Source organism: Micropterus salmoides, unplaced genomic scaffold, assembly GCF_014851395.1.
Source record: "Micropterus salmoides isolate LMB-PRFRI ecotype aquatic unplaced genomic scaffold, ASM1485139v1 Ms_hic_scaffold_20, whole genome shotgun sequence".
In the NCBI taxonomy this organism is placed as follows: Eukaryota; Metazoa; Chordata; class Actinopteri; order Centrarchiformes; family Centrarchidae; genus Micropterus; species Micropterus salmoides.
In genome coordinates this window covers 12,414,723-12,440,314 of record NW_024041151.1, presented here as the reverse complement: position 1 = coordinate 12,440,314, position 25,592 = coordinate 12,414,723, and the positions used below count along the sequence as shown (strand labels likewise).

Below are 25,592 nucleotides of genomic sequence, written 5' to 3'. Positions count from 1 at the left end.
CTAAGTTTCATCCTGTCTTGATTTTTCAAGCATTTTGTGTTTACATTTGTTTTTTTTAAACATTTGAGAACAACATGATGGTTTTAATTCCTCAATCATATAACTCTCTAAAACCCGGCAAGCTGTCCCATGCATGGGAAAAAAATGTGATGCCCAATATTCGTTTTTCAATTACATAATCAAACTACAAGCTGTTCACCCTGGGAGTGCACAGAAGGCACGGCAGTCTTTGAACACATAAGCGAGGAAGTGAAGGGGTCTGCGGGCCCGCATGAGTGCCAAACTGTAAGTTGGCAAGAAAAGCACTCACTGTGGTGTATCTCGTAAGTTTTCATGCTTCTCGTCTGCTCAGTAGTCCTAATGGAAATATCCTTCTTAGACTTGGACTGCCCAAGCTTTCTACAGTTTTCTTCTTATTGGCTTTTATTGTTTTATTTTTATTGTTTTTTGCAGAGGTCTCATTTGCTTTCCTCAGGGTTGTAAGTGGAGTTGTTCGTGGGGTTGCAACTAATTATTTTCATTATCAATTATTCTGCCAATTATGTTCTTAATCAGTCGTTTGGTTTATCAAATGTCAGAAGAACAGACCAAAACTCAAAATATTCAGTTGACTATCACATGAAACAAAGAAAAGCAACGCATTCTCACATTTGAGTAGCTTGAACTAGAGAATGTTCAGCAATTGAAATTAATCGGCCAAAAATAGCAAAAATAGTTCAGCCTAATAAGTCAAAAGACTGATTACATTTTTATAACAATTACATTGACATGTCGATAGTGTGGAAGCATTTTAAAGTGTCTGAGAAAGATGCACATCCACTCTATCTGTGGCTGACTTCTTAGAAAAGGCAAAAAATGGTCTGACCCGCTTTGAGTGTTTCTGTCACTCGTTTCTGAGAAGGCGATTAAGCTAGCCGCACCTAAATTTGGAGTGCACACGTATTCAAGCATTTGTGATAATTCACTGAAATGGACCAGTGCGAGCTGACAGGCAGATTAGCGACTTTATTTATTTATTCTGTGCTTTGTGATGCGTTAACTTCCCTGTATTTTCTTTATTGCATAATATACAGTCCCTCTAGGATTTTGCAATGACGCGATCACAACTATTAACACAAATTCAACAAATCCCCGGGTTGCAATTTTGACCAATTCTAGCCGTTTCCTGCAAAACGTTTTCGTCAGCTTATCACTTCCTGGTTTACAAGATGCAGCAGACATGTACTAAAGACAGTGAAAAACAATAGCCATATCGTCTTTACCAAAGCTGGGGTAAACTGCCAAATGTGCAATACTGTGGTCAAACACAAAAGGAAATTGTTAATGATTAAAATGTAATTCTAAAGTTAAAACCATTGCAGTTTTTATTTTTTTTTAGAAAAGCAGCTTTTAGACCGCTGCTTTTAGACCACAGCGATCACTAAAAAGGCCTGCGAAATCCTGGAGGGACTGATTATAAAATAAAACTTTCTACTTTAACTGAAGGGTAATAAATACATGTCTACGACCAGAATGACATTCTGAGGAGTAAGGGTACTTTCCTTTTTCTTTTGGTGTCCAATCATGTGCAATCAAGTATGCAGCAGCCACTTTCACTGATGAGCACACCTTCAATCAGAAAGGTTAAGCTAAGCAGTAGAGAAATCTATTTTATGTTTGGAATTGAGAATCTTCCTGCGCACTCTACATGACAATAGTCCCTCTCGACCTCAACAAAAGTGATCTTGTGTCTATCAAAATTGTTTCAGCAGCAAACTGCAACAGCCCTTTAAAACTATACTGGTGTTGAGTCCTTTGCAGTCGTGCTTGAGATCTTGATAATTCTGGTGGAAATACTCCTCAATACCTTCTGAATACACAAAGACACTCCCGGACGAGTGTGATTAAACTCTCCTATTATGAGCAAGGACTTTCCAAGAGGGGTAAACAACACACCCAATAATTTCAATCAACCAGAGCTACTCGGTACACCAAACAATTCATTAAGAGAGCCACAGAAACGAGCTCTTCACATCAGGGCAGAAGCACGCTTGCATCTTACTCAGATGAAACCAACGTGTCCTCTTGTTGAGGTGACGTGCCATGAGAGAGGTGAGAAGAAAGAAAGTTTTATTAATTCATAAACTATGGACTGAGCCCGGCTGTTGGAAGTGACTCATTCTGGGAAAGAAAGAGATGAGAATGTAGTGGGTGGTCCAGGGATAAAAGAGGACAGGAAGGATGACTGATGCTGAAGGGTGGTTATGCATGGTTAGCGAGGCCTTTCTGTTATTTTTTTTTTGTTGTTGTTTTTTTGTCTGTCGACCTACAATATCTGTCTGTCCGTCTGCCCCTAAACCTCTCTGAGACACCAATCCTCAGCAGACTACTGCTCAGCTGTCTGTCTCTTAATATGAGCCTGGACAGAAATGGTAAGCATACAAACACTCGACAAAAGGGATGTTCCTCCATACTCCTGAACACATATCTTTACACTGTACATGCAGACAAAAGCAACAGCCCATCGGCCTCTCACCCGAGCAACAGCAGCATTATCTTGTCTAGTGATTAGGTAAATGCAGCCTCTAAAGAGTAAGAAGCTACTCTCAGGCCATTAGTCCAGAAGATAACAGTCCTACACCTTGTACTGCACCACTCAGCAGTATCTACAGTCCTCGTAGTCCCCCCCTTCTCACAGCTGGGGACAGAAAGTACCAAGGCAACAACAGAAAAATATGACGCAATCTGAATTTGAAGCAGTCATTCTTGAGCAAATGCAGCTAAAAAGACACGACCTCTGAAGGTTGAACATTCACCTGACAGTCCCTCTGCCGGCGGCCCAGAGAATCACATTACATATTTATACCTGCAGTAAACCGAAAGGGAGGCATCTTATCAAGATTTTTAGCTTATGAACACTAATGCATTGTGATGGATGGTGTGAGAAGAGGAATCCCACAAGTGGGCAGGGCTTTTCACTTTGAATTTGCCAGTCCGCAGTCAGCACACAGGCCTCTTCTTCTGCAAGGATCCACAGGGAATAGATTCAACAAATTGCTCATTCTACCACATCATAGTCAGTAACACTATGTTAGCTGCTCATGAGCTGACATCCTACAGTACAGTACAAATTACATATACAAAGATTTTGCATCCAATATGTCTCATTTAGGGCTGCAACTAAAAACTGTCTTTTTGTATATTTTCTGCACACGTAGGTCCAACGCAAGTGAGAATTCAACACAGATCTGGAACAATATAATATAATTGAAGATTAGATTGATCATTGATTTATCCTCTGTGTTTGTGATTTTTTTTTGCATCAGTGCAGAGAAATCACATATGTGTTATCTTTAATGTCATTATAAGCAAGTATTAAGTATTTGCCCTTGCAAAGCCTTCAAGTTTTGATGTTTCTGCCCTCATGAATAAAGGTCCATATTCTACATTCTATATGTTTTTTTGCATTTTGCATGGATTACCTGACGTGTGTGGATTGGATTGCATTTGTGTATTGGAGACTCTTTTAAGTGCGGGACATTTATGCACAGGAAGCTCCTCAAAAGCAAACTTGATTGCTTTGAATAATGAGTCAGAAGTTGGAAATATATGTCTACTGATATTTTTCCAAGTTGGATTGTATTTATTTGTAAAATTATTTTACATTTGTTCAAATTGGTTGGTATTTGCTGGTGGATTAGAGAATGCATTTGAATTACTCACATATCATCACTGTAAATGTCACTTTAATTTCTGGATCACAAAACACACCGTTATTGAGACAATTCTTTTGAGGTGACCATTGTGTTGTGAGTACAGTGATCCTTTCAAAAGTACAGATTTTTTTACATTAATTGTTTATAAAATGTCCAGAGTCCAAGGTAACTTGTAAAAATGGTAATCATAATCCAACTGTCCAAGAAGCTGTGAAACTGCCGAGATTTGAAGGCATTATAGTGCCTTTTAGACGCCTGTACAGACGAACTTTGAAAGCTTCACTATATATATGTGTGGTAGTCTGCGTACAAGCAGCTGCAGTCATAAGATGTGACTAGAAACCATACATTTGTGAGGAGCTTGGTGACATCTTTGTAATGTATTTTCTACAAACTGAATAGAAATTATTCCACAGTTTAATTTTACCAAGGAGAGAGAAATTTTGATTAATCAGTTGTCATAGTAGTTTTAACTCACCTATAAGCTTCCAGCTCATAGATATCCTACAGTGTATTAGCTCTGTGTTTCAGAGGCCCTTTTAAAATCTCCAGTTATGGATATAGATTTCCACAGCGCAAATGATCCTGCCACACAGGGGGCAGAAAATTTACATCTTACATGATTCCCATTCTGTATTGATTTGGAATATGTCAGATTCATTCTGAGCAAGGGGAGAAACAGGTGTTTATAATTAGTGGTACAAGTAATACGACGGAAAGTTAAAAAAAAAAAAATATATATATATATACACATATCGTGTTGCAGTAAATAAGGGGTTTGTTTGGCCAGTTTTGTGTACATAACCATTAGTAAGGATGAGTTGTGACAGTTATGTGGGAAATTATATCACTGCAAATTCATTTTGGTGCAAACAGAGATGGATAATGTCTGTTTGGATGAATAACACATGTTAGTTGGTATTGGGCTCACTCGGGCAACTCATTGCCTCGAAGTGCAAATAGGAGTGGGATACAGAGTTGTGATGTTGAGGAAAGCTGACATTTTCACCTCCAGTCTGATGCCTCTGAGCAGTCAGTGTGCATGTGGAGTACAGAAATGTTTTAGGAGAGTGGGATATGAGAAGGCAGAAGAGTTCTTCTGGCGAGCATTTACAATCAGCATTACCCAGGAGGCCTTAACACACTTCTACACTATTGCATCGCTCAGGGAAAGAGAGGGGAGTGGAAAAACTGAAATGAAAAGCACAGACAGAGATGAGACAAACCAAGCAATTTTCTGTATGGAAATTCCCCCATTTAGTTTATGGAGAGGCCTGACATGAGTAAAAAACAAAACTTGGACTGCACCAAATAGTTCAAAGCTCTTAGCTTCATAACATTGACATTCAAATTCTAAATCAACATTTTTGAATGCTGCGTAGATTTTTTTCCATGTCCATTCTGCAGTGTGCAGGATGTGAGGTTGGGACTCAAAAACGTAGCGACCAGGTTACATCACAGTGTCCGTCTCTCTCCTCTGCTCTCTGTCAAGTCTGTTTGACCGAGGGCGGGGCTGAGCTACACACACACACACAAGCACAGCAGACAGGATAAAGCGTGACTTCAGCTGCATTCACACAAAATCCGACAATGTGGCTCTTTCCCGCAGGGTTGTGCGGAGGTGTGGCCATGTTTATTTGTGCTTTAAATTAATGTAACGGCCATGAAACAATCAGAAGGTTAGGCTACTTTTTATTTCTCTGATTCACTGCTAAAGCTGCTCCCTCATTTACACTCTGGCTTGCTCAACATCTCTCTCTCAGGGGTTGTGTTGACTGAACTTTTTTAAACAATCTGAAGGCTGTCATTTTGACAGATTAAGACTAAGGGTGATCTACCGTAACATTAAGTCATTTACATGCAACACTGTCAGTAAAGACAGGTACACCACCTGTAGTAGAGCCCCTGTCCAGTTGGTGTCGATTGTAGGGATGTCACGATACTAGAAATGTAGTAGTAGATACCAATATAAATAAAATTCCATGATTCTCAATACCGAATTTGATACCACAGTAATAAAACAAACAAACAATAAAATCCCAAGTACTTCAACATACACTCCTTTAATATCAATAACTGAACCTTTCAAACAGCTGTGAAATGTATGAGAGTACATACAGGACAGATGAGGTTTGCTACATGCATTTTCAAGGCAATAGGTCACTGATACTGGTGTTAAGGGATTTACTAAGGGCTTTTCTGCAAACTAACAGCTGTGAAGGTTGAGAGAGGATGTCCAGGACAGCTGTGATGTCAATATATTCATAAATGAGCAAGCTATTGAAATTACAACCTTGCAATGTGCATAATTAGTTAATTCCCTTTCCCTCACCCCACTCTCCCTATGGAACGTTAGCTACCTTCCAAGCAGTCAATGGACCTAAAGTTGCTTCTTATTTTTTTTTTTTAAGTTTAATTGATAGGGACAGATGTTATAAACATTGAGAATTGTACAACAATTTTCCAATGCACAACATCACAGCATTTATAGCTACTGCTATAATTTCCAATGCCCGTCCCTAGATGGTTACTGTGATGTAGAGAAAGTGCGCAGTTAAAAAATTACGTGTGAAAGATAAATTTGTTACAAATGAACAACTTACCACTCTGAACGGTCCTGCTCCAGTCTAGGTTTCGAAGCTGGTTCGGTCGTTCTGCCTGTGTTTCGGGATCAGATTTGGGCTCAAACATGTACGGCTGAACTGAAGATGGTTATCGCTTGAAGCGGCTTTGCTTTTGATCATACTACCTTCCTTGTCAGGATAGTAGTCCTTACCTAGGAACTGTGCATGTGTGACTCCCAACAAAGATTGTATAAAAGTGAGATGCTTCAGTAGCTAAAACGGGACATTCAACCCACAGGGTGAAAAGAGGTGCTGCAGCAATGTGAAGTATGACAAAAAATATAGACTGATATGAAAATGAAACCATGTAATCCTATTCAGGTACAACCCCTAAACAAAATTATGAATTTGAAAATTAGCATAATATGATCTTTTATTCGTTTTTTTTTTTACAAAGTTACAGGTGTGAAATGTTTAAGCAAGCTCACAAGGGCTGAACGATTAATCATTTTTACATGGAAATTGCGTTTTGAAAGCACGCGATTAGCTAATTAACTTATTAATCGATTAAAATGTAGGTTAATTATACAGCGCATCTGACCTGTTTTCAACAGTCATGCAGTTACAAATTGATTCCAAGATGCCTGTCTGTTCGGTGCAGACAGGTAGCGGCTGTGCGCGGTTTTGTCCGGCGTCAACTCACACTGACGTGTTTGGCCTATGTGTTGTTAACATGTTAACTTGTTCAGATTTTGCTTATTTGTTTAGTTGTCCTTGATTTTTGTGCTTCTACAGTGGTTAAGTAGGCTACGTAGTTAAATTGATTACTTTTTTTTGTCTGTTTTAACTGTGTTTATTGTTGATGTACAATCGGGAGTCTGCAACAGGTGTTTTATTTTGAAAATCGACCATACTCTCTATGCCGTTTTGTGTCTGACTTCCTGCCTGGTTCATCTGCTCTGTGCTGCTTGACACAGCTTCTGTCAAAAAAAGACTGGCGGTGAATACTGAACTTTAGCAAAACTTAGATTTAATTAGATTTTTTCCCCTAATTGTTCAGCCCTAGTGGTCACTATAGGTGGTCACAGTAGTTTCTATGACTGAAAAAAGTTATCGACGATTGAAAGGGACAGACATTCCGTACGTCTGCCTAAATTAGCTTTCCAACATATCCAAAAACTAGGCGAAATTGAGGCTTTGACACAGAGCTATTAAACGTAACAGACGGAAAGAATCATTGAACTAACTGCACCCCGGTGTCCATACACTACTCTTACTGTTCTTTTCGCCGATTCGGAGCTGTCGCTGCAGCTGCAGTTGTTGCATTTTTCCGCGTATTGGATTCCCGGTACATACAGTACCGTAGAAAATGAGTATTGTAATTTTTTCACAATTTTGGCATCATTTGGCTCGTGACATCCCTAGTCGAGTATGCATATAAATTAGCTGTTGTCTAGTAGTCCTGTCTTTGATCTCACTGTCTAGCTGGCTTTAATCATTGCATTATTAGTCAATATCGCTACATAGCCTTGCTTTCGCAAAATGTCACGTCAGCTGAGTGTCCACATTTTCTTTAGAAAGCCCAATAATTGGGACGTGGTTAATAAATGAGATGAATAAAGACGGACTGATGTGGTGGAGGGTGAAGGACAAGCAAGTATTACTGATAATGTTAATCAGCCAGTGGCAGCTACTGTTACAGGGATGCAAGTGGCAGCAAGGAGGTAAGAACCACTCATCTTCTTCATGTGGTGACATGAAAAGTGTCTTTTGTTCATGTTTTGTTCATTCTCTCCGTGCCCTTCTAAATACATAATCTGTAAATTCTGTATATTCAATGTGTTTGTGATCGAGTTGTTTTTGAAAGTGAAATGCTATATAATAGGCTATATGTCTAATTATCATTAAAAAATGAAAATGACAGGTACTAATTCTCTGCCTGTCAAAATGAGACATGAGAAAGTCTAACACAACTTCTGCTCTCCCTCTCTCTCTCTTCCTCTCTCTCTCTCTCCTCCTCTCTCTCATGGGGCCACCTTTCAATGTGTGTTTACAAACAGCACCAGGCATATCCTATTAATTCTACCTATACTTAACAAACTTATTTAATCCGATGAATCACTTTATTCAAATTCAAGAGATTATATATTTTTAGGGTGATGTCATAAAATATGACAACAGAAATTCAAAGCTTCACCCGAAAATCTCAATACAAGCTTGGAATAGGAAAAAAAATGGCATGAATTCGTGTAGCCTGTAAACCTGTTTTTAATGTTCATACTTCATACTGTAACACAAAAATCATAAAATGCAGCACATAACTGTCACAATACCAATGGTTTACATGTACTGAAGACATTTTTGGTTTAAAAAATGGCTCTCTGCCTGTTTAAGCTATGTTTGTTGGTTTGAAAAGCAAAAACATAACTGCAACAGTTTCCCTGATGAAATGCGCCTGCAATCCTTATTTATAGATAAAATACAAATATAAAAATGTCACACAATATGAACATCTTTTTTATTTTATGTATTTGTGAGTTAGTGACTCCTGCTTTTTATCTTTACTATACTGTTATATATATTAGGGCTGCATGATTTGGAGAAAAAGATTTGCGATTCGATTATAATAGAACAAATGGTACTGTGATGGTAAGTGTCTACTTGCTTGATTGTCAAATGCACAAAATACTGACATTTTGAAATGTTTTTTATTATTTATATTTATAACAATAACTTTAGTAAAACAGATATAAAACAGAACAAGGGGTGTGTGTTGCTCTCAGGAGGAGACAACTAAAAGGAGCAAATATTGGCACACTGGCATTGTGGATCTAAATCTACATCTGTCCACTGCAGAGGCTGTATCCACAACCTGGAGGAGGAACTAGTGTAAATGAGTGTATTAGTATTATAACATTAAATAAGGAGTTTAGTGTTCAGTTAATAGTATACTGTTGGTATAATGTTATATATCAATATATTAATTACTATATTCATTATAATTTATATATATATACAGGTAGCACGCCAGATCATCAACGATCCTCCACCAAATTTTACAGTGGATGCCAGACACTGTGGCTTATAGGCCTCTCCAGGTCTCCGTCTGACCATTACGACCAGGTGTTGGGCAAAGCTGAAAATTGGACTCATCAGAGAAGATGGCCTTATTCCAGTCCTCTACGGTCTGATCCTTAGGGTCTTTTTCAAACTTGGCTTGTCTTTGCTTCTTATTGATGAAGGGCTTTTTTCTGGCTTTGCACATTTTCACCCCTGCCCCTAGGAGCCTATTTCGAACAGTCCTTGCCATGCACTTCACCCCAGCTGCTGTTTACCATTGTTTTTATAAATCACTTGATGTCATCCTACGGTTTTTGAGTGACATTCGAATGAGTTGGCAGTCATCCCAGTCTGTAGCTTTGTTGTCCCCAATGTCTGTTGCTTGACCTTGTTCTTATGAACTGCTGTCTTTGAAATTTTAAGGATGGAAGCAACCTGACGCTCACTGTATCCTACTACCAGTAAAGCTAGAACTGAACCCTTCTTTTTCTCAATCAAAACTTTTCTTTTTAACTCTTTTGGCATGGTCAATTGTTCCTTTTTTTGTTCAGATTACCTTTGAGGTACTACTAGTACTGTTTTTGCCGTCCAGCTGGTCCTATTGCAAGAGGATAGTGATTACCACAACAGTGTTTTTTATACTTTTCCTCGTTAATAAAATTTGTCTCAGGTGTCACTTAATCAGCTCCTCATTAAGTAGAATGACGTGTGCATGTGTTGGAATTTTTGTATATATATATATATATATATATTTTATTTATTTTTTCATAGAAAATACTTTATTTCTCAAAACACCTGTAATTATGAGAAATACTATATTATTCATGGTCTAACTACAGTCCAGCTCACTGTGCAGTGCGGCCGGCCCTAGATTGAACAGTAGCCTACATGTCATCGTTTGTACCAGCAAGCAGTTCTGGACTGGGACAAAAAATCTGGCAGGCGGCTCACCAAAATCAGTCGGACACCCCTCACAATACACCATCCTTCCATTTAAGGGCTCAGATCATGAGACACTTAGCCCATGAGACATAACATTGCACAGGTTTGGGGCCATGACAACAAGACTAGAATATATTTTAATAGGCCTACTATTTAGGGGAAAAAATGTAATGATGAAATAGTTTATTAAGATTTTGAGCATTAAACACTAATATCCTGCATTCTGGAGACATTTTCTGCACCAGGGAAGCACAAAATTCAAGTGGCAGGTGACAATTCAGAATATAAAAATATAATACAGTAATCAGTAGCTTAAATATTGTTTTTAGACTAGGTTACGTTTTTTGGACAACACAGTTTTCATCTATATTTACATTGCATTACAGGCTTATTGTGCAAATAAACCTTTTCTCATAGCATTTTTATTTGTTAATTAACATTCTTGGTGCAAGCTATTTTTCAGAACAGCTTTCAAAAAGTGGTGGGTACATGTCCCCAGTGTAAATGACCCCACCTCCCTTCTCCCTCCCTACAGGTTGAGCTACTCCATGCTTACCGCTACCACTCCCCCAGCTCTCTCGTCCTCAGCTCTGTCACTTTGTTACTTTGCTCCGCTGTCTCATGCCTCCTCCTCTGCCTGGCAGTGGCCACAGCTCTCCTTTACTCTTTCAAGTGCCTATGCCTGCACTACATCTGGTACTGCAGCTGACGCTGAAGCTACTGCAGCCCCCGGTAGCAAACATATCTGTCAGAAGATTTTTTTATTGGGGGGGGGTAACGCAAGAAACAGAGAGCAGAGGGGGTCGGGGCTAGTAGGAGATGTGATTGGGCTGGCCCAGTGTCAGTATAGAAAATTACCCAATGGGCCGCTGTCTGCGCTTCATGGGACGATCGTTGGCCCATTTTTAAACAGTTATATAAACACATAATTTACGTTACACCGGCCCCAAAGGTGTCGGCCCACCAGGCATTTGCCCAGTGTGCCAGATTACCAGTCCAGCCCTGCCAGTAAGACTCACATGTTAATGCCTTTACTGGCACCTAACAAAATCATCACCTTTGATGTGAAAATGTCAAACTTTCACACTGTCAGAGAAATAACAAGTGTGCGTTCTAATTAAAGTCCACTGTAGAGTGTGGTTTGTGACAGCACTGTCAGCCGAGGTTGTGTTCACACTGGCTGGACAGCGGTAGAGGAAGCGTTAACAGCGTCTGGTTTGGTTCAGGAGTGGATAAGTCAACCTCGAAAGTGTTCACCACCATAGCTGCAAGCATCAGAGTGGTAAGGAATTAAAGGGTCAGGTAGACTGTTTTGTTTGTGAAACTAAAAGTAATTTTGGTATTCTGTGTATTGTGATGCAGCATAAAGTGCTTGAACTGACAACATGAGGTTTGAAGCGGGGCCTCTGATCATTCGAATCATTGAAATTTAAGGGGCAGCTCTTAAATCTCAACACTAGATTACACTTCTAAACCCCTCCACTGCAATGAACTTATCTATAACTTTGTTCTGAGGCTATACACAATCTATTGACAACACACCTATGAAGTATAAATATAAATTGACTGTTCATTAAACCCCTTCCCGATTGATGGTGAAGTCCAGAGGCCAGGTTCTCATTCCCAAAGTGTCAAATACCCACGCTTTGTCATGTTTAGCATCATAGTTCAATGCATTAAGGGAAGCCCTTTATCTTTGTTCAACACTAAAAGTAGGCCTAGTATAAATAACAGAAAAGTCAGAGTAGACTTCACAAACCAGACTTTCACCAAGAGACCGGTGTTCAATTCCATGTGAAACACAAAGTCACCATTGATTCTTTTTAGTTAAAGTAACAAAGCAACTTATAACGTTAACTTTAACGTTAACTTATAACGTTAACTTATAATGTTAACTTATAATGTTACAACTTACGTTGTAAGTAACAAAGTTATTTTAACCCAAACCATGATCTTTCCTAAACCTAACCAAGTAGTTTTGTTGCCTAAACTAAATTGCAACATTTCACAACATTAACCACATGTCAGACTGTTAACGCTGGACGACATGGCAAAAATGTTCTTTATGGTCAGAACATGACAAACACTTGCTAAAGAGTGGATCACTTAACAAATCTGAGGTAGAACATTCAAAACAATTATGATAAAATATCTACAAAATATAAACAAATATGCATGAATAAAATTAAGTAAAATATTTTTTCCGTTCTTTTTCCAACAAAATAAATATCTTGATAGAAAAATTAAGTTCTAATTTGTTTGTGATTCAAATTAATTAAATCAAACATTTATTGAACATTTATTACCATTTGTTATACTGTTATTGAGGAAAATTATATTGCAAGTATCATTATTGTTTTATTGCCCAGCCCTATGTTTTATTTTGAAAAGTCAAAACGGACGTTGCATATTTATTCTTGCTAACTTGACCTACACATGCAAAAACAACACTAAAGGGTACCCAAGGGTGTTGACAAAGCATCAATATGTGGGAATAGCTGGGAATGAGAACAGGTTGAAGGTACTGTATATTATAGGTTGAATTATATTGTAGGGTTAAAGGCTATGTTAAAAAAAGGGGTATAGAAAAATGGTGTTTCGTTAAAGGCCACTAAAAAAAAAAAACTATTTAATAAACAAAGATATTTTATATTTCAGAAGAAATAAAAACTACCATCTTTGACATTTTCTTAGACATATAAAGCGAGCACACACTGACATACAGTTGAGTAAGGCTCTGTTCCAAGGTTTTATTTTTAGTTATTAGCGTTATATATATAAACGTCAATGAGATTTTGAATGGGGTTTTTATACTACTGGAACAGAACCCAGTAGTTCTGGTTTCACTTCCGTTCTCCATATTTTAATGAAATAACACTCTGAAATACATACAAAAATGCAAAAATGCTGTTTCTTTTTTTCCATGTCTTCTATGTGTTTCACCAGCTGGTGATGCTCACTGGGACATGTAGCTTTAGTTGTAGCACAAGATAATTTATGTAACCTTCAAGTGCATTCTTAGGAAAACTTTTACAAGATTTGTTTTAAAATGAGTTGGCTAGAAACATCAAGTCAATAGGAGACTGCATTTTCAACCAGCTCATTGAGCTAACATTAGCTTAATGAGCTAGCTAGCAGATGGGGAGGGACCACCAACTAAATATCAAACTTGTGAAAATGGCGGGTGAGGAAGCTGCAGCAGTTGCGATTGCACACACAAGCAAGTAAAGCACATCAATCTTGGTGGGTGACAATCACGATCAAATGTTGCGATAATGCGCCGCTTGGTTGCAATTCGCCATTAGAAAGGAGAAGGTCAAATAGTGCGAATGTTGGCGCGCTTTGCAGACAGCACTACCCCGTCAAAATTCACACACTACACAAGTACATAGTGTACACAGTGTACTACATGTTAGTGTATCCGAAATAAAATGCATCTTAAAACTTTTCAAGAAGTAAATCTGCCACTGTTAACATTGAAACCCCCGTGCGAGAATGGAAAACCTGACAGGCATAGCAACAGTAACTTAATGGCTAGCAGGGCTTAGCGAATGGTCAACACATACTGTATACACAGTTTGATTTTTATATTTATATAAACACACACACAAAATGCCAAAATAACAAACAAAAGAGAAGAATGTGTAATACTTACAACCATACCGTTTAGGGACACCCAGCAGTCAGGGGGGAAGTCTTGGAGGAGAGGCACCAGATACTGCAGACAGCCATCCCAGTGACACAGAAGCAGCATCATCCCAATCAAATTAAATATTCTTACCACTGCACTGGCCAGGTCATAGGTCATATGGAAAATCTGCCAGAAGAGAGAGAGAGAGGCAGACAAACCTCAGTTAGACCTCTTCAGTATCTCCATTGTTGCGTAAAAATGTACACTCACATAAAGTGGTTCGGATTTAGATCTGTCTCTCTGAAACACCACATGCATTGGTATTCCAGAGACACAGAGAGTTGTTTTTTAAAAAGATGAAAAAGATACTTAAAAAGTATCACAATAGTACAAAGTCACCTTGAAGTGGAGGGCATGGTGTGCCTGTTTAGCCTCTAGAGAATTTGGTTGCCATCAGTGTGTGTGTATGTGTGTGTGTGCGCAAGTGTGTGCATCTCACAGATGTTGAGCTGCATAATTCAACATGGCTGCTTTCCAAAACAAACTGACCAGTGGAGGAACTACACTGAGTAGGTAATACAGAGCGAGTCTGTTGAATGAAATACTGAATGATGACAGGAGTGCAGACCTCTGGAATAATCAGCCAGTACATGTGTTTAAATGCCATGAGTCTTACTGCTGGTGTGGCTGTTAAATCAAAGCAGGATGCTTCAGAATAGAAAGTCATCAGCAGGGTGAATAAGCATATCTTCAATGTGAAGCTGTTTCATTTGCGTGGGATCTGGGCGAAGAGAATTGACTCACGCCTGGTTGGCAGTGGCACTAATTCAGAGTTTCTCATTAGCATTAGAAACCCATTACATCTTTCCAGGTTAGTTATTCCATAATCGCCCTCACACTGAAGCTCGATTTCACCTTCTAAATAAGTTAAATATGGAAAAAAGAGATTGCTGATTGGTGGGTTTTGCATAATAAACCTGCCCAATCTGCCAATTCATTGAATGCAAAAGATTTCCAGTAATTATCTATTTTTAAGTTGATGGCTTCCATTCTCTATAAACTGCAAATTCCACTTCTCATAAGTGTAATGACAAATTATCTGGGCCTCATTACAGTACTGTCATGAGGTTAAAATCACATAAAGTGAGAAATAGTGAACTTTGTTTTGTTTCATAGTTGTAAATGATGCAAATCAAAATAAATCTAGCTCTTGAAACAATAAAAAGACTAAATGATGCAGACCTAAGACTGTAAAGTCAGGCATAGAAGTTTGAAATCACACAATGAGTGTGTACAATACATTCAATTATAATATATTGAAGTATTTTACGTGAATAAGAGATGAATGAGCAGTACTTTGTTTTTCATTTTTATTTTCTAATAGATAATATTTTGCTTTATATTTAACTACAGCTCTAATATTTCTTTTGGTGTTATTTGCCTTTTATTTTACTCATCAGTTCTATTTTTGCTTTTTCTGGCTTGTGTACCAGAGAATTTGGGAAAAATACTGACCTCTTTTGACCAAATTGCAACGGCTACTTACTACCTCTTCTCATAGAGTGCAATCACTCTATCTCTCAGAAAAGAACATGGACTTCATGTTGGGCTGACATGTGTTCTGAGATATTTCTGAACCAGTTTTGCCATACAAATGCAAAATCTGCTGTTAAAACTCCCCTAAAGCCCAGGTGTTTTTAAAAGCTCTTTGAATCCACCCCGGTCTATTGTGACTGTCCTGTAACCTTTCTGCACAAAGGACAGTGTCCACACACAGAACAGATGAGAGAACAAGAGGCTGAGCTGATGCTCAGATCCCTCTATAGTTCAACTCATCCACAGGGAGATACGGTGCACTGCCCTGACGGGCTAAAATTAGACACTAGCTTACAGGATGGCTGTCTCAATGCACCCAGTATCTCTTTGGCTGCCTACATCTTTATTCTTAATTTAGCAGAACTCTCTCTCCCTCTGTTGTCTGTGTGTGTGTGTCTTCACATTCATCATAGTTTGATGGCATATCAGGAGAGAACAGAACACACATGGGGCAAAGCAGATAAAGAGAGAATGGGGGAAACAAAGACATAAAGACATGAAGTTAACTAATAGAGGTAAGGTACACATTCCTGGAGGATTGCAACAAGAGTGGAAAATAGCAAGTTGCACTTTGAATTGCAAATTATTCTCACCAGGCAGAAATAAAAAAGGATCGACTGCTTGTCTGCACTTTCCTCTTTTAACTAATGCATAATCAAAAAACACAACAAAAAAGACTGAACAACAGAGCAAGCAAGTCATAAGGTGACGTGTGTGAAGGTTGCAGAGAGCTTTACCAAACTCCCAGGGACCATTTCACTTTGCTGGGAAGCCTCTGCGAACTTTGGGTCATGCTGAGTCACCGAGGTCACAGAGGAAAAATGTAGAATCTCATTAACACAATGTTGGATTTGTTTGGGTTTGTATTACAGGGGCACCAGTTTGAAAAGTCTGCTAGTGGCAGCAGGTAGCCATGAGGTAACAGTCTATTAATAGAGTTCTTAATAATAGAGGCTCCAGGTGTAGATCACCGGTCAGGTCACAGGATTATACAGGATAACCTTCATTGTGATGTAGGGCTATATGAGGATGAACTATTTGAGGTGTTTCAGTTGTTACCACTGCTGAAATATACTCAGAACAACAATGTCTAGCACTCCAATTAGTAATAGTACAAATAATATTACATAATTTTACAACTTTTCTATGCATGTGCCAATGTTATTATGCAAATAAACAAGTTAAGGCCCTAAGAAACAAGACAGTCAGAGAGAGATGTTAAAGAGTGTGGGTGTGGCGGGAGAGAGTTTATAAGTTCAGGCTCAGAGAGTACATTGAGGTCTGTGTCTGACTCACTGAAGGACTTGAAAGTTACTCAGAGGTACCAAGTTCCTGTCGTGAAGAGCAGGTCCTATGTCGCCAGAACTTATGCTAAACAGACCTCAGTTTCCATCACTGTTTATGAGGTGCACTGAGGCCACAGAGAGGGAGACGGCAATGTGTCTGTGCGGCACACAATGTTGATGGAAGGGATTAAAATATAGGCCAACACAATTTTTTTCCACATGTAAAGTCTAAAAATAAAAAAAAACACACCACTGAGGATGTTTGAGCCTGTTTACTAAATCTCTCAAGTACAAGAAATGTCATCACTCGAGGGAGTTACTTTGGAGTTCAGTAAATTAGCTAGCTACTACCCTGAATGAAGTAAACATGGAATAAAATGGAATTTCTCTCTGACTCCTCTCTACACCAAGAAGCATTGCAAACATTTAACAAACCTATTACAAAATTTCTGCAACTAACAATTGTTTTTATTATCCATGAATCAGATTATTATTATTATGTTCTTATTTTCTTGATTAATTAATTAATTGCCCATCGTAGTTCCCCAGAGCCCAATATGACATCTTCAAATTGCCTGTTTTGTCTGCCAAACAGTCCAAAAGCCAAAGATTTTCAATTATATAAAACAGAGAAAAAGCAGTTAATCCTCACATTTGGGAAGGTGGAACAAGCCAGTTTGGGGCATTTGTTAAATAAACTACATGTTTCAACTTTAAAAAAAAACAACAACTTGTGGAGCAGCATGGCATTTACACAGAAATAAACAAAATCGTATGGGTGGGGAGATGCAAAGCTTGTAAACTGCAACAAACTGCCATTTAAATAATTTCAGGGCTTCTGATTGGTTGCAGTACCAGCCTGTCATACTCTCTGAGTGTGGTCACCTCTCTGCATGTTTTTGAGAAGATGTGAGCAAAGCTGCTGTGCAAAAGCAATCATTAGTATAAGCTTACACTGTGTTCTGTCACGCAAGACCCCACTTCAGTTCGCAGGTCTGTGCTCTGTGTGCTGTGTGGTTGTGCTGCTCCTTCATCAATGTATTGATTTTGAGACACTTGTGTTTGTGTGGATCCCTGTAGGTTACAAGTATGGCCTTGCTTGTCCTGTATAATCCAACACGTCTACTTCCTCTGTGTTGTGAATTTGCATGATTTGTGTGTCATACGTTGAGTGGGGTCCGGTAAAAATCTTTAACCACCCGCTGACATTACAAATACATGGGAAATGAAGGCAGCGACAGTAAAGAACAACATCCCTAATGTTAGAACCATCAAAGCAGTTGACCAAGCCCACAGGAAAGATCTGAATTCATTTTGCTCTCTTTGCCACTATAAACTGTCATAAACAGTATGACTACGGGGAAATAGGTAGCATTGACTGAGAACCAGAAACACCACCGATACTCTCGCTTGGCATTGGCAAAATATGCTTAGAATTAAGTGCCTCAAGCTTAAATTTGACCGGGGACAGGGCCATAGGTCAGCATAATCCAGCATAATACAGTTGAGACAAACAGCCAAGATGTGATGTGATAGCGGCACAAGGTCACACGCCGGTTGTGTCCAGCCAGCACAACGCTCATTCAGATTTGTCACGTCCCCATCCATTCAACTGTGGCGTACGGTAGAATAGAGTAGATGAGGATTTGGGCGTCAACCTGGGAGGTATGAATACACTTCTATAAACAGGATTTCTAATACTGCAGGCCCCAACACTTAAATTAAAGCCATCCGTACTGTACCTTTTTATAGAGAATTTTTACATTATGATTGCAACAAATCTCTTGGTGTAAATCTTGCAGTTAAGAGTCCATGTGTTACATGTATCCAACATGTATTTTACTTTCAAATAGTTTACACCACTGCAATCTGTCAAGCTGGTGTACTGTGTGGACTGGAGATTGACTTTCTGAATCTGATGTGCAGCGAAAAGAGCATGCAGGAGAATAAGCTGTGGGCCTTGCACACGCAATTACAAAGTGTTCTTTATGCATCTTCAAATTGGACATGAGTGACCTCTGTGTGAGGTTAGTGAGGATTAGCAAGGGACTAATTTGAGGGGATTAAATCCACCACTGGCTATTACATTGAAGGATGACAAAACTGCTTCCAGGAAAATCTGGAATTTTCCCGCTTAACATCGTCTTGTAAATCTCCTTTTGGATCTCTCTTGGTTTTGCTTAATCACAAAATTACTGTTGAACTTGGATTTGAAAAATCATATTATGTGTATGTAATGGGAATTCACTGGGATTTAGCAAGTCTCCTGTTCTTCTTCCCCTGTCTCTTTTCTGCTATATACCAAAAAACTTGTTTCAGTTTATTAAAAAAAAAACAAAAAAAAAACCTGAAGACACTGTATCTCTTAGCAGATGAAGCTGAAAAAGGAATATTTTATAACCCCTGGAAATCTTCCCCAACGAAAAGCAGCTTGCTGGAAGTAATCACAATTCACATGTCTGTCATGCCCTATGCATAATCATGTAACTATATGTATGCTGCATTATTTCAGTGCTCCAGGCAGCAAACTGCATACTCTGAGAAGCTAATCAGTCTGTAAATCTGTCTACAATAGAGACTAGAATAGACTAGACTACACAAAACTACAAAAAGCCATGTTAACGCTGTAAGAAAACTCGAGAAACATTGTTTCTCTGCATAAAAAGCTCTGGATTTTCAACTTCAAGCAGTCCATTTAGGTAATGAGGCCCAACAGTAATTTGTAGCCAGAGACTTAATTAAAAGGCAGGTGGTGATCGATGGGATCTTTAGACCGAAAACAAGTAGTGATCTATTAATGTAACATTGAAACACTTTAAAGAGGAGGTAATTATTTCTTCACTGCATGCTCTCCTGCCTTACATGCACAGTAAAGCATGATTTCCATGGAATGAGTACTAGGAGGTGAAAGTACAGAAGTATTACCAGTGAAATATGGCAAAAATGTGGATTAAAAAGTACAGTATTCTCCTCTAAAATGTAGCGGCAGCGAAGTATAATGTAGCATGAAATGGACATGGATTCAAGTAAAGTATAAATACCTCAAAATTGTACTTGGGGACAGTACTAAACTATCAGTGAGAAAACAGAAGATAATAAAAAAAAGTCTGAGTCTCAATATTGATATCAATATTGATTTACTTGACACTCATTCATCTTGTTTAATTATTGCCATTTTAAGTTGCTACAACCTGATTGTTGCGTCATTTCAGCAGCTAACCTTTAACAAAGAAAACTACAATATTTAGTCTTTCTTGAAAAGACATTAAAATATATGCGCCATTTCCCTCACCGCCACTAATTAACCACAAAGAATTGAACTGTAGAGATACAGCTGAAGCGCGTTAATGTCAAAAGTTGGCTTCCTTGTAAAGTCTGTCATTTGATGTCCAGCTCACAAATCAAATGATTATTTAATGTTTTTATAGGCTAAAGTTGTTATTTTTCTCTTGTTTTTTTAATCATTTTTATAATTCTGCAACACATTTAATTTACGAATGTTTGAATGTAGCCTTGTGACCTCAGTGTATGCATATTGATTATCAAATACTGCTGACATTAAGGACTCAAATCTCCCAAACAAACATGAAAGTGTTAATATGAGTGGGGGATAAATATAGATGGTCAGGTGTGGTGCGGTATGTTGCTCTATACTGGATTAGCCCATATTAACCATCAAACAACGCATTCATTTAACTGGAAAAGTCATCCCTGCGTAACGTGTCAATCATAAGTTAAATTAAGACTCTTTCTGCCCAAGTAGCTCTCTCCTAAGGGAGCTCATTCGCTCTGTTTTCCTTCATTTTTGTGTCCATCAGCAGTATTCTCCTGTTCTTCCACTAAGCACATCACACTGCGAGCGTAGCTGCCTTGCCCGCTGTCTCACCCGCGCTGCATCTATTTTGGTCGTGTGAGCGTGATAACCTCAACACTACTGTTCCCCCTTAATCTGTGCTCAACCATTCAGCGCTGCACTGGCAGAGGCAGCATCCTCTGGGGCAGAAGCTCACACAGCCACAGGGGTCACATTTATGATGTTTTTCTGCATAGACTTCATTGGTGGATCATGTGAGGGTACTGTGTTGTTAATGACTTCCGGGAAGGGTTTTTTGGGGGATGTAAGGATACAGTCTGCATCCCGTATGGATTGTAAAGCCTTTTGAGACAAATCTGTGATATTGGGCTACATAAATAAAATTGACTTGACTTAAACTAGAAACATTATATAAGTCCCTGTGCTAAGCCTTCTTTTGATCGCAATAATGTCTCAGTGTGGGGATTAATGTATGCAGTTAATGTATGCAGTTAATTTATGCATATTCTTTTAGTAATTTCTTTCAACGCTTGTAGAGTCCATTCTATGCGGGGAAAGGCTCAGTGCAAGTAAATGTATTTATGGCTGAGGAGGAGGTTGAATGTTCTATTGATTTGTACCTGTAACCTGAGCAGCGGTAACAAAATAACATCAGCTCAGCTCTAAGAAAACATGTATACATGACTGACACCTCCAAATACAATCAGTACATATAGTTCAGACAGCGACACCTGTTTTATTGATAACTCATCAGTGCAATGAGTCAATTGCTGAGAAAACAAATAAATATGGTATGTGTGGACATGTTGTTCATAAATATGCCACCAGGCTCAAAAACAACTGTTTCCCCCACATGACCCATTTTCCCTCCAATTGTCTGGTTATACAAGTCTGTTTCAGCACGACAGTTTGACAACATCATTCCAGGAATTAAATCAGTGTCCTCAGTCAGTCTATGATGGAGGAAGGAAGGAAAGAGACAAAGAGCTGAGAGGGAAAGGCATGCGACATCGATCCGAGGCGCTGCTGCCTGCTATCGTAAAACAGATTGTGTTTGATTTCAGATAGAATTATTTGTCTGCAGTTGATATGGTGAACTTGTTAGCAAACAGTTGCTTATTTACACATCCAGCAGTTTTGGAGCAACATTATCAATCATTTGGAGCAGTATTTCTGACCACCTGATGACTGAAAGTCCAATATTCACTCTCTTTTAGCTCTGTTTTAGGTCTCTACCAGCTCCCAAGGGAGGTATCTGGCTCTTTAGCTTTTAAATGCTCCACTGTGTTTACCAGCTTGTTGATAAAAAAACAGAAAGAAAAAACAGCAACCTGATGTGGCTGAAAATTATGCTATGAGAGCAGTGAGAGTAAACCAAAGCAGTATATTTGGAAAGATAGATTCAGGTAATAATTCTCTGTAGGTTGAGAGCGACCTCTTTCACATTTGTCACAATGTTTTCACATTGTCATTTGTTATCAATTGTAGCCGCTGAGACTTTACACAGCATTCAAGTTTACAGGAATAATTCAACATTTGGGGAAATATTTTTATTTGCTTTTTTCTCAGACATAAGAGTGGTATTGGTACTCTATCCTAACTCTGTGAAATAAACTAAATTGTTTATTTACTTGACATTTCATTTTGATCTTTAAGAAGTTCATGTATTAAAATGAATGCATGTACATCTTGTGGCCATTTATTATTTGAAATTTAACCGCACACAAATTACAAACAGAGAATAAACAGCAGGAAGGCAAGCGAGATGCAGTTTTTGAGTGTTGTGTCATGGAGGAGTGAACGAGAGGAAGGGCGAGCGTTGTAGCCTGAGTTGTGGTTCTGCTAAGAAGGCAGTCATGGAAGATTAGTGTGAGAGCAGGAGGGATTTGACTGGATTGCACAAAGTGACCCGCTGTGCTCATGTAAACATCAGCAAGATGGACCCTTCCTACCACAGTTTACAGCGAGGACACACCCTTCCCAATTTGCCAGAGGGAGCACAATGACCTCAATATAGTATCTTAAGATGGCTCTAATTGTAACCGTGTTTCTTCTTAGCGTGATGTGAAAAACCATAGGCTACTGTAGTGTAAACAGCACAACATTAAATGCTATTTAACCATAACGATACAATGCTACTTATAATACTCAGCCCTATGGGGGCGGTACAATATTATAATCAGTCACGTGGAGCAACAACAAATAATCTCTCACATACCTTTGATTATGTTAGCTATAGCAGCATGTGTAACTACACTTGATATCCTACATAATCTAATCTATGCTTAAGTCACAAATGAACATCCATAATAATACTTCTATGGTGTAATAACGGTTCATCTCTATAGTGGCCCCCCTGTATGAAACTATATCAGTAGATGAGCACAGCGGTCGTCATGACAGATGGCTGAAGGGTGCCTTAGTAAATCCATCCACTACAACGTTAACTCCTTGGGAAGTGAAAGTAGAAGAACACTAAATGCCTCACTAGTTACTAATTAATTATTTTGCTCAAGACATCATTACAGGATGTCTGCCATGAGTGGTGTTGCTCCCATCTAAATAACAAGGGATCATTATGTGCCTCATGGAGAATCAATCATTCAAGAATGGAGAGTCTGTAGCGCGCAGATCATGAAAGCTTTTCTACCAGGGATTACCAGTGTGTCTGCTTTCTTCAGTGTGACCCCTTCATACCTCCTAAACACACACAGCTACCAACAACAGCACAGCAACCCATAGAACAAAAATAACTGAGATTAGCCTAATCTCAAAACTTATCACTTGAGCTCCCTCCCAAGAATATATCTGTCATCTGTCTGCTTACTGTACTGGGCACACCATGCAGAAGGAAACTTGTGTTCACAGGGGGATATCCCTGGGGGATGGACAGAAGATCAAAGCTGCTTTCACTGACAGTTTTCTTACTCTGCAGGGGGTTAACACAACAATCATTGAACATATATAGTTGCTAAATATCAAAATATGAGTTTAAAAAAACCAAAACCATGCTAAAAATAGGCAGCAGATGTTCGAAGACATAGCAGATGTTAATTTTGTTTCACTGCTGTGGGTTGCACCCGAGGCTCAGTCAGAAGATGGCAGTGGTTTGAGGGCACTTAGTATAAACCTGGTTCCATTTATCTTCAAGAAAATATTTTTGATTAAAACACTTTTATTTTTATATCGCGTACAATTTTGCCTCCTGTCTAGACAAGCTATTCCTTCTGTTCTTCTCCTGTCTTTGCCTCTCGGTGTCACAGCCATTCTGTCTTTACTGTGCGGACGTGTCTGTTTAAATCTTACATCAAATAAAGGGTCGAACTGAGAGACAGACTGACAGTGACAGAGAGAGAGAAATAGAGGTACTCACAGTGGAGGAGTGTACAGCATTTTAAATGTCATGAAGAGCTTACAGAAATCTAAAACTGACAAATATGATCTATCAGCAGTGTCTTTTTTTTATTTTAAATCACATACGTTCATTTGTTCAATTGCCTAAGTGGACTGAAAATCTTGTTTATAAGAGACATAAGAGGCATAATAGCAAGAAGACATGTTTTCATAAGCAGCAGCTGTCAACTTCGATATAGTATCAAGTATAACAGCAATGTATGTCTCATCATTGATAAAGTTAAATGATTTAACAAACATAGGTTTGTCCCTTTAACTGCTATAGAAGTGTACAAATGGCATCACACTTTGTTGTTTTAAAAATTGTTTTTCCACCAAATTCATGTTTATTCTTAAGTTTGACTAATCTAAATTTGTCGTTGTCCAAATAGAGTGGGTTTTTAAAGGTTTTTTGCAAGAGAAGATAGACATAGTAACATATATTTTTTTTAATTATTTTTGTTTAAGCTTGAAACATATGGGTGCCGACAATGCAGCCTATTTTTTGCTATCCTATTTTTTTTCTCTCACTTGAATGTTTGATCTATTTATGAACATATCTAGAAGACAAACTCGGTTGTGTATGTGTGGTACATCCAGTACTTGAATATATCAAAAGCACACCATCGCCTATCCGCACTGTTATTAATTTAATCAATAAGTTTAATTAAATAGTACATAGGAGTCGCTGTGCAAGCATTACTGTTGACATAGTAATTTTAATTACCTTGTATTTATAGTTATGTGTGCAAAACGCCATGGTGTTCTTATATTCAGATGCAGTCTCAACAACACACAAAATAAAGCAGTGGCGCAGAACCAGTGTGTTTAAAGCTATGCTTTTCTACCTACCATGGGTCTGACAATTAACTCTGTACTCTAAACCATATGGTCAAACAATTAACGCTCTCTTCTGCAGTTAACAAGACCAACTAGCAACAGAAGGAGCGCTGAGTGACTTGGCAAGGGAAAATGGGTTAAATCTACAGGGGATGAGGAGAAAAACTTTCTTTCAGGCAGTGGAGTCTGGGATTTTCCACCCCTTGGGCCAAGAGTGAGCTTCCCTCAGTGAGCTGAGCAAGAACACGATTCAAGGCACATTATGTTCATCGTCAGAGAGCCGTGTCTTAAAACAGAGAGGACAAGAACACAGACGGCATGAGAGGGAGAAAGCATTGTCCTTTATATTTGTCTGCTAGACAAAATTGGACCGGAGGAGTCCATTAGGCTGCTGTGTGTGTGACTTTCCTTGCTTGTTTGTGTGTAGATGTATGTGTGTGTGTGTGTGTGTGTGTGTGTGTGTGTGTGTGTGTGTAAAATGGACAGACAGGGAGAGAAATAATGTTGGAGAAGATTAATTTATTACTGCACTAAAAGAAAGACCTGCAATCCCTCCAAACTAAATGTAATACTACATTAATATTTGCATGAGAATGAAAATTCTAACGCCTTAATATATTAAATGAAGCTCAGTCTAAAGCTGAAATAAATCAAGTCTACAACTATGGTAGCAGAAATGACAAGATTCCTACATTTTATGTGTATTCTTTAGTTTGCATAGATGAAATAAATAACACATTCTTGTCCAGTGTATTGAACATTGATACTGGT

The 25,592-nt window shown here is 38.6% G+C and overlaps 1 protein-coding gene across 1 annotated transcript in view; it reads right to left on the bottom strand.

Annotated features, from left to right (window-relative positions):
• The window catches only part of LOC119915098 (potassium/sodium hyperpolarization-activated cyclic nucleotide-gated channel 1), a 77,385-nt gene that overhangs the window by 33,720 nt on the left and 18,073 nt on the right, over window positions 1–25,592 (bottom strand). The window contains exon 3 of the mRNA XM_038734676.1: window positions 13,917–14,078. Within this exon, the coding sequence (XP_038590604.1) occupies window positions 13,917–14,078 (162 nt within the window). The remainder of the gene's footprint in view (window positions 1–13,916; window positions 14,079–25,592) is intronic.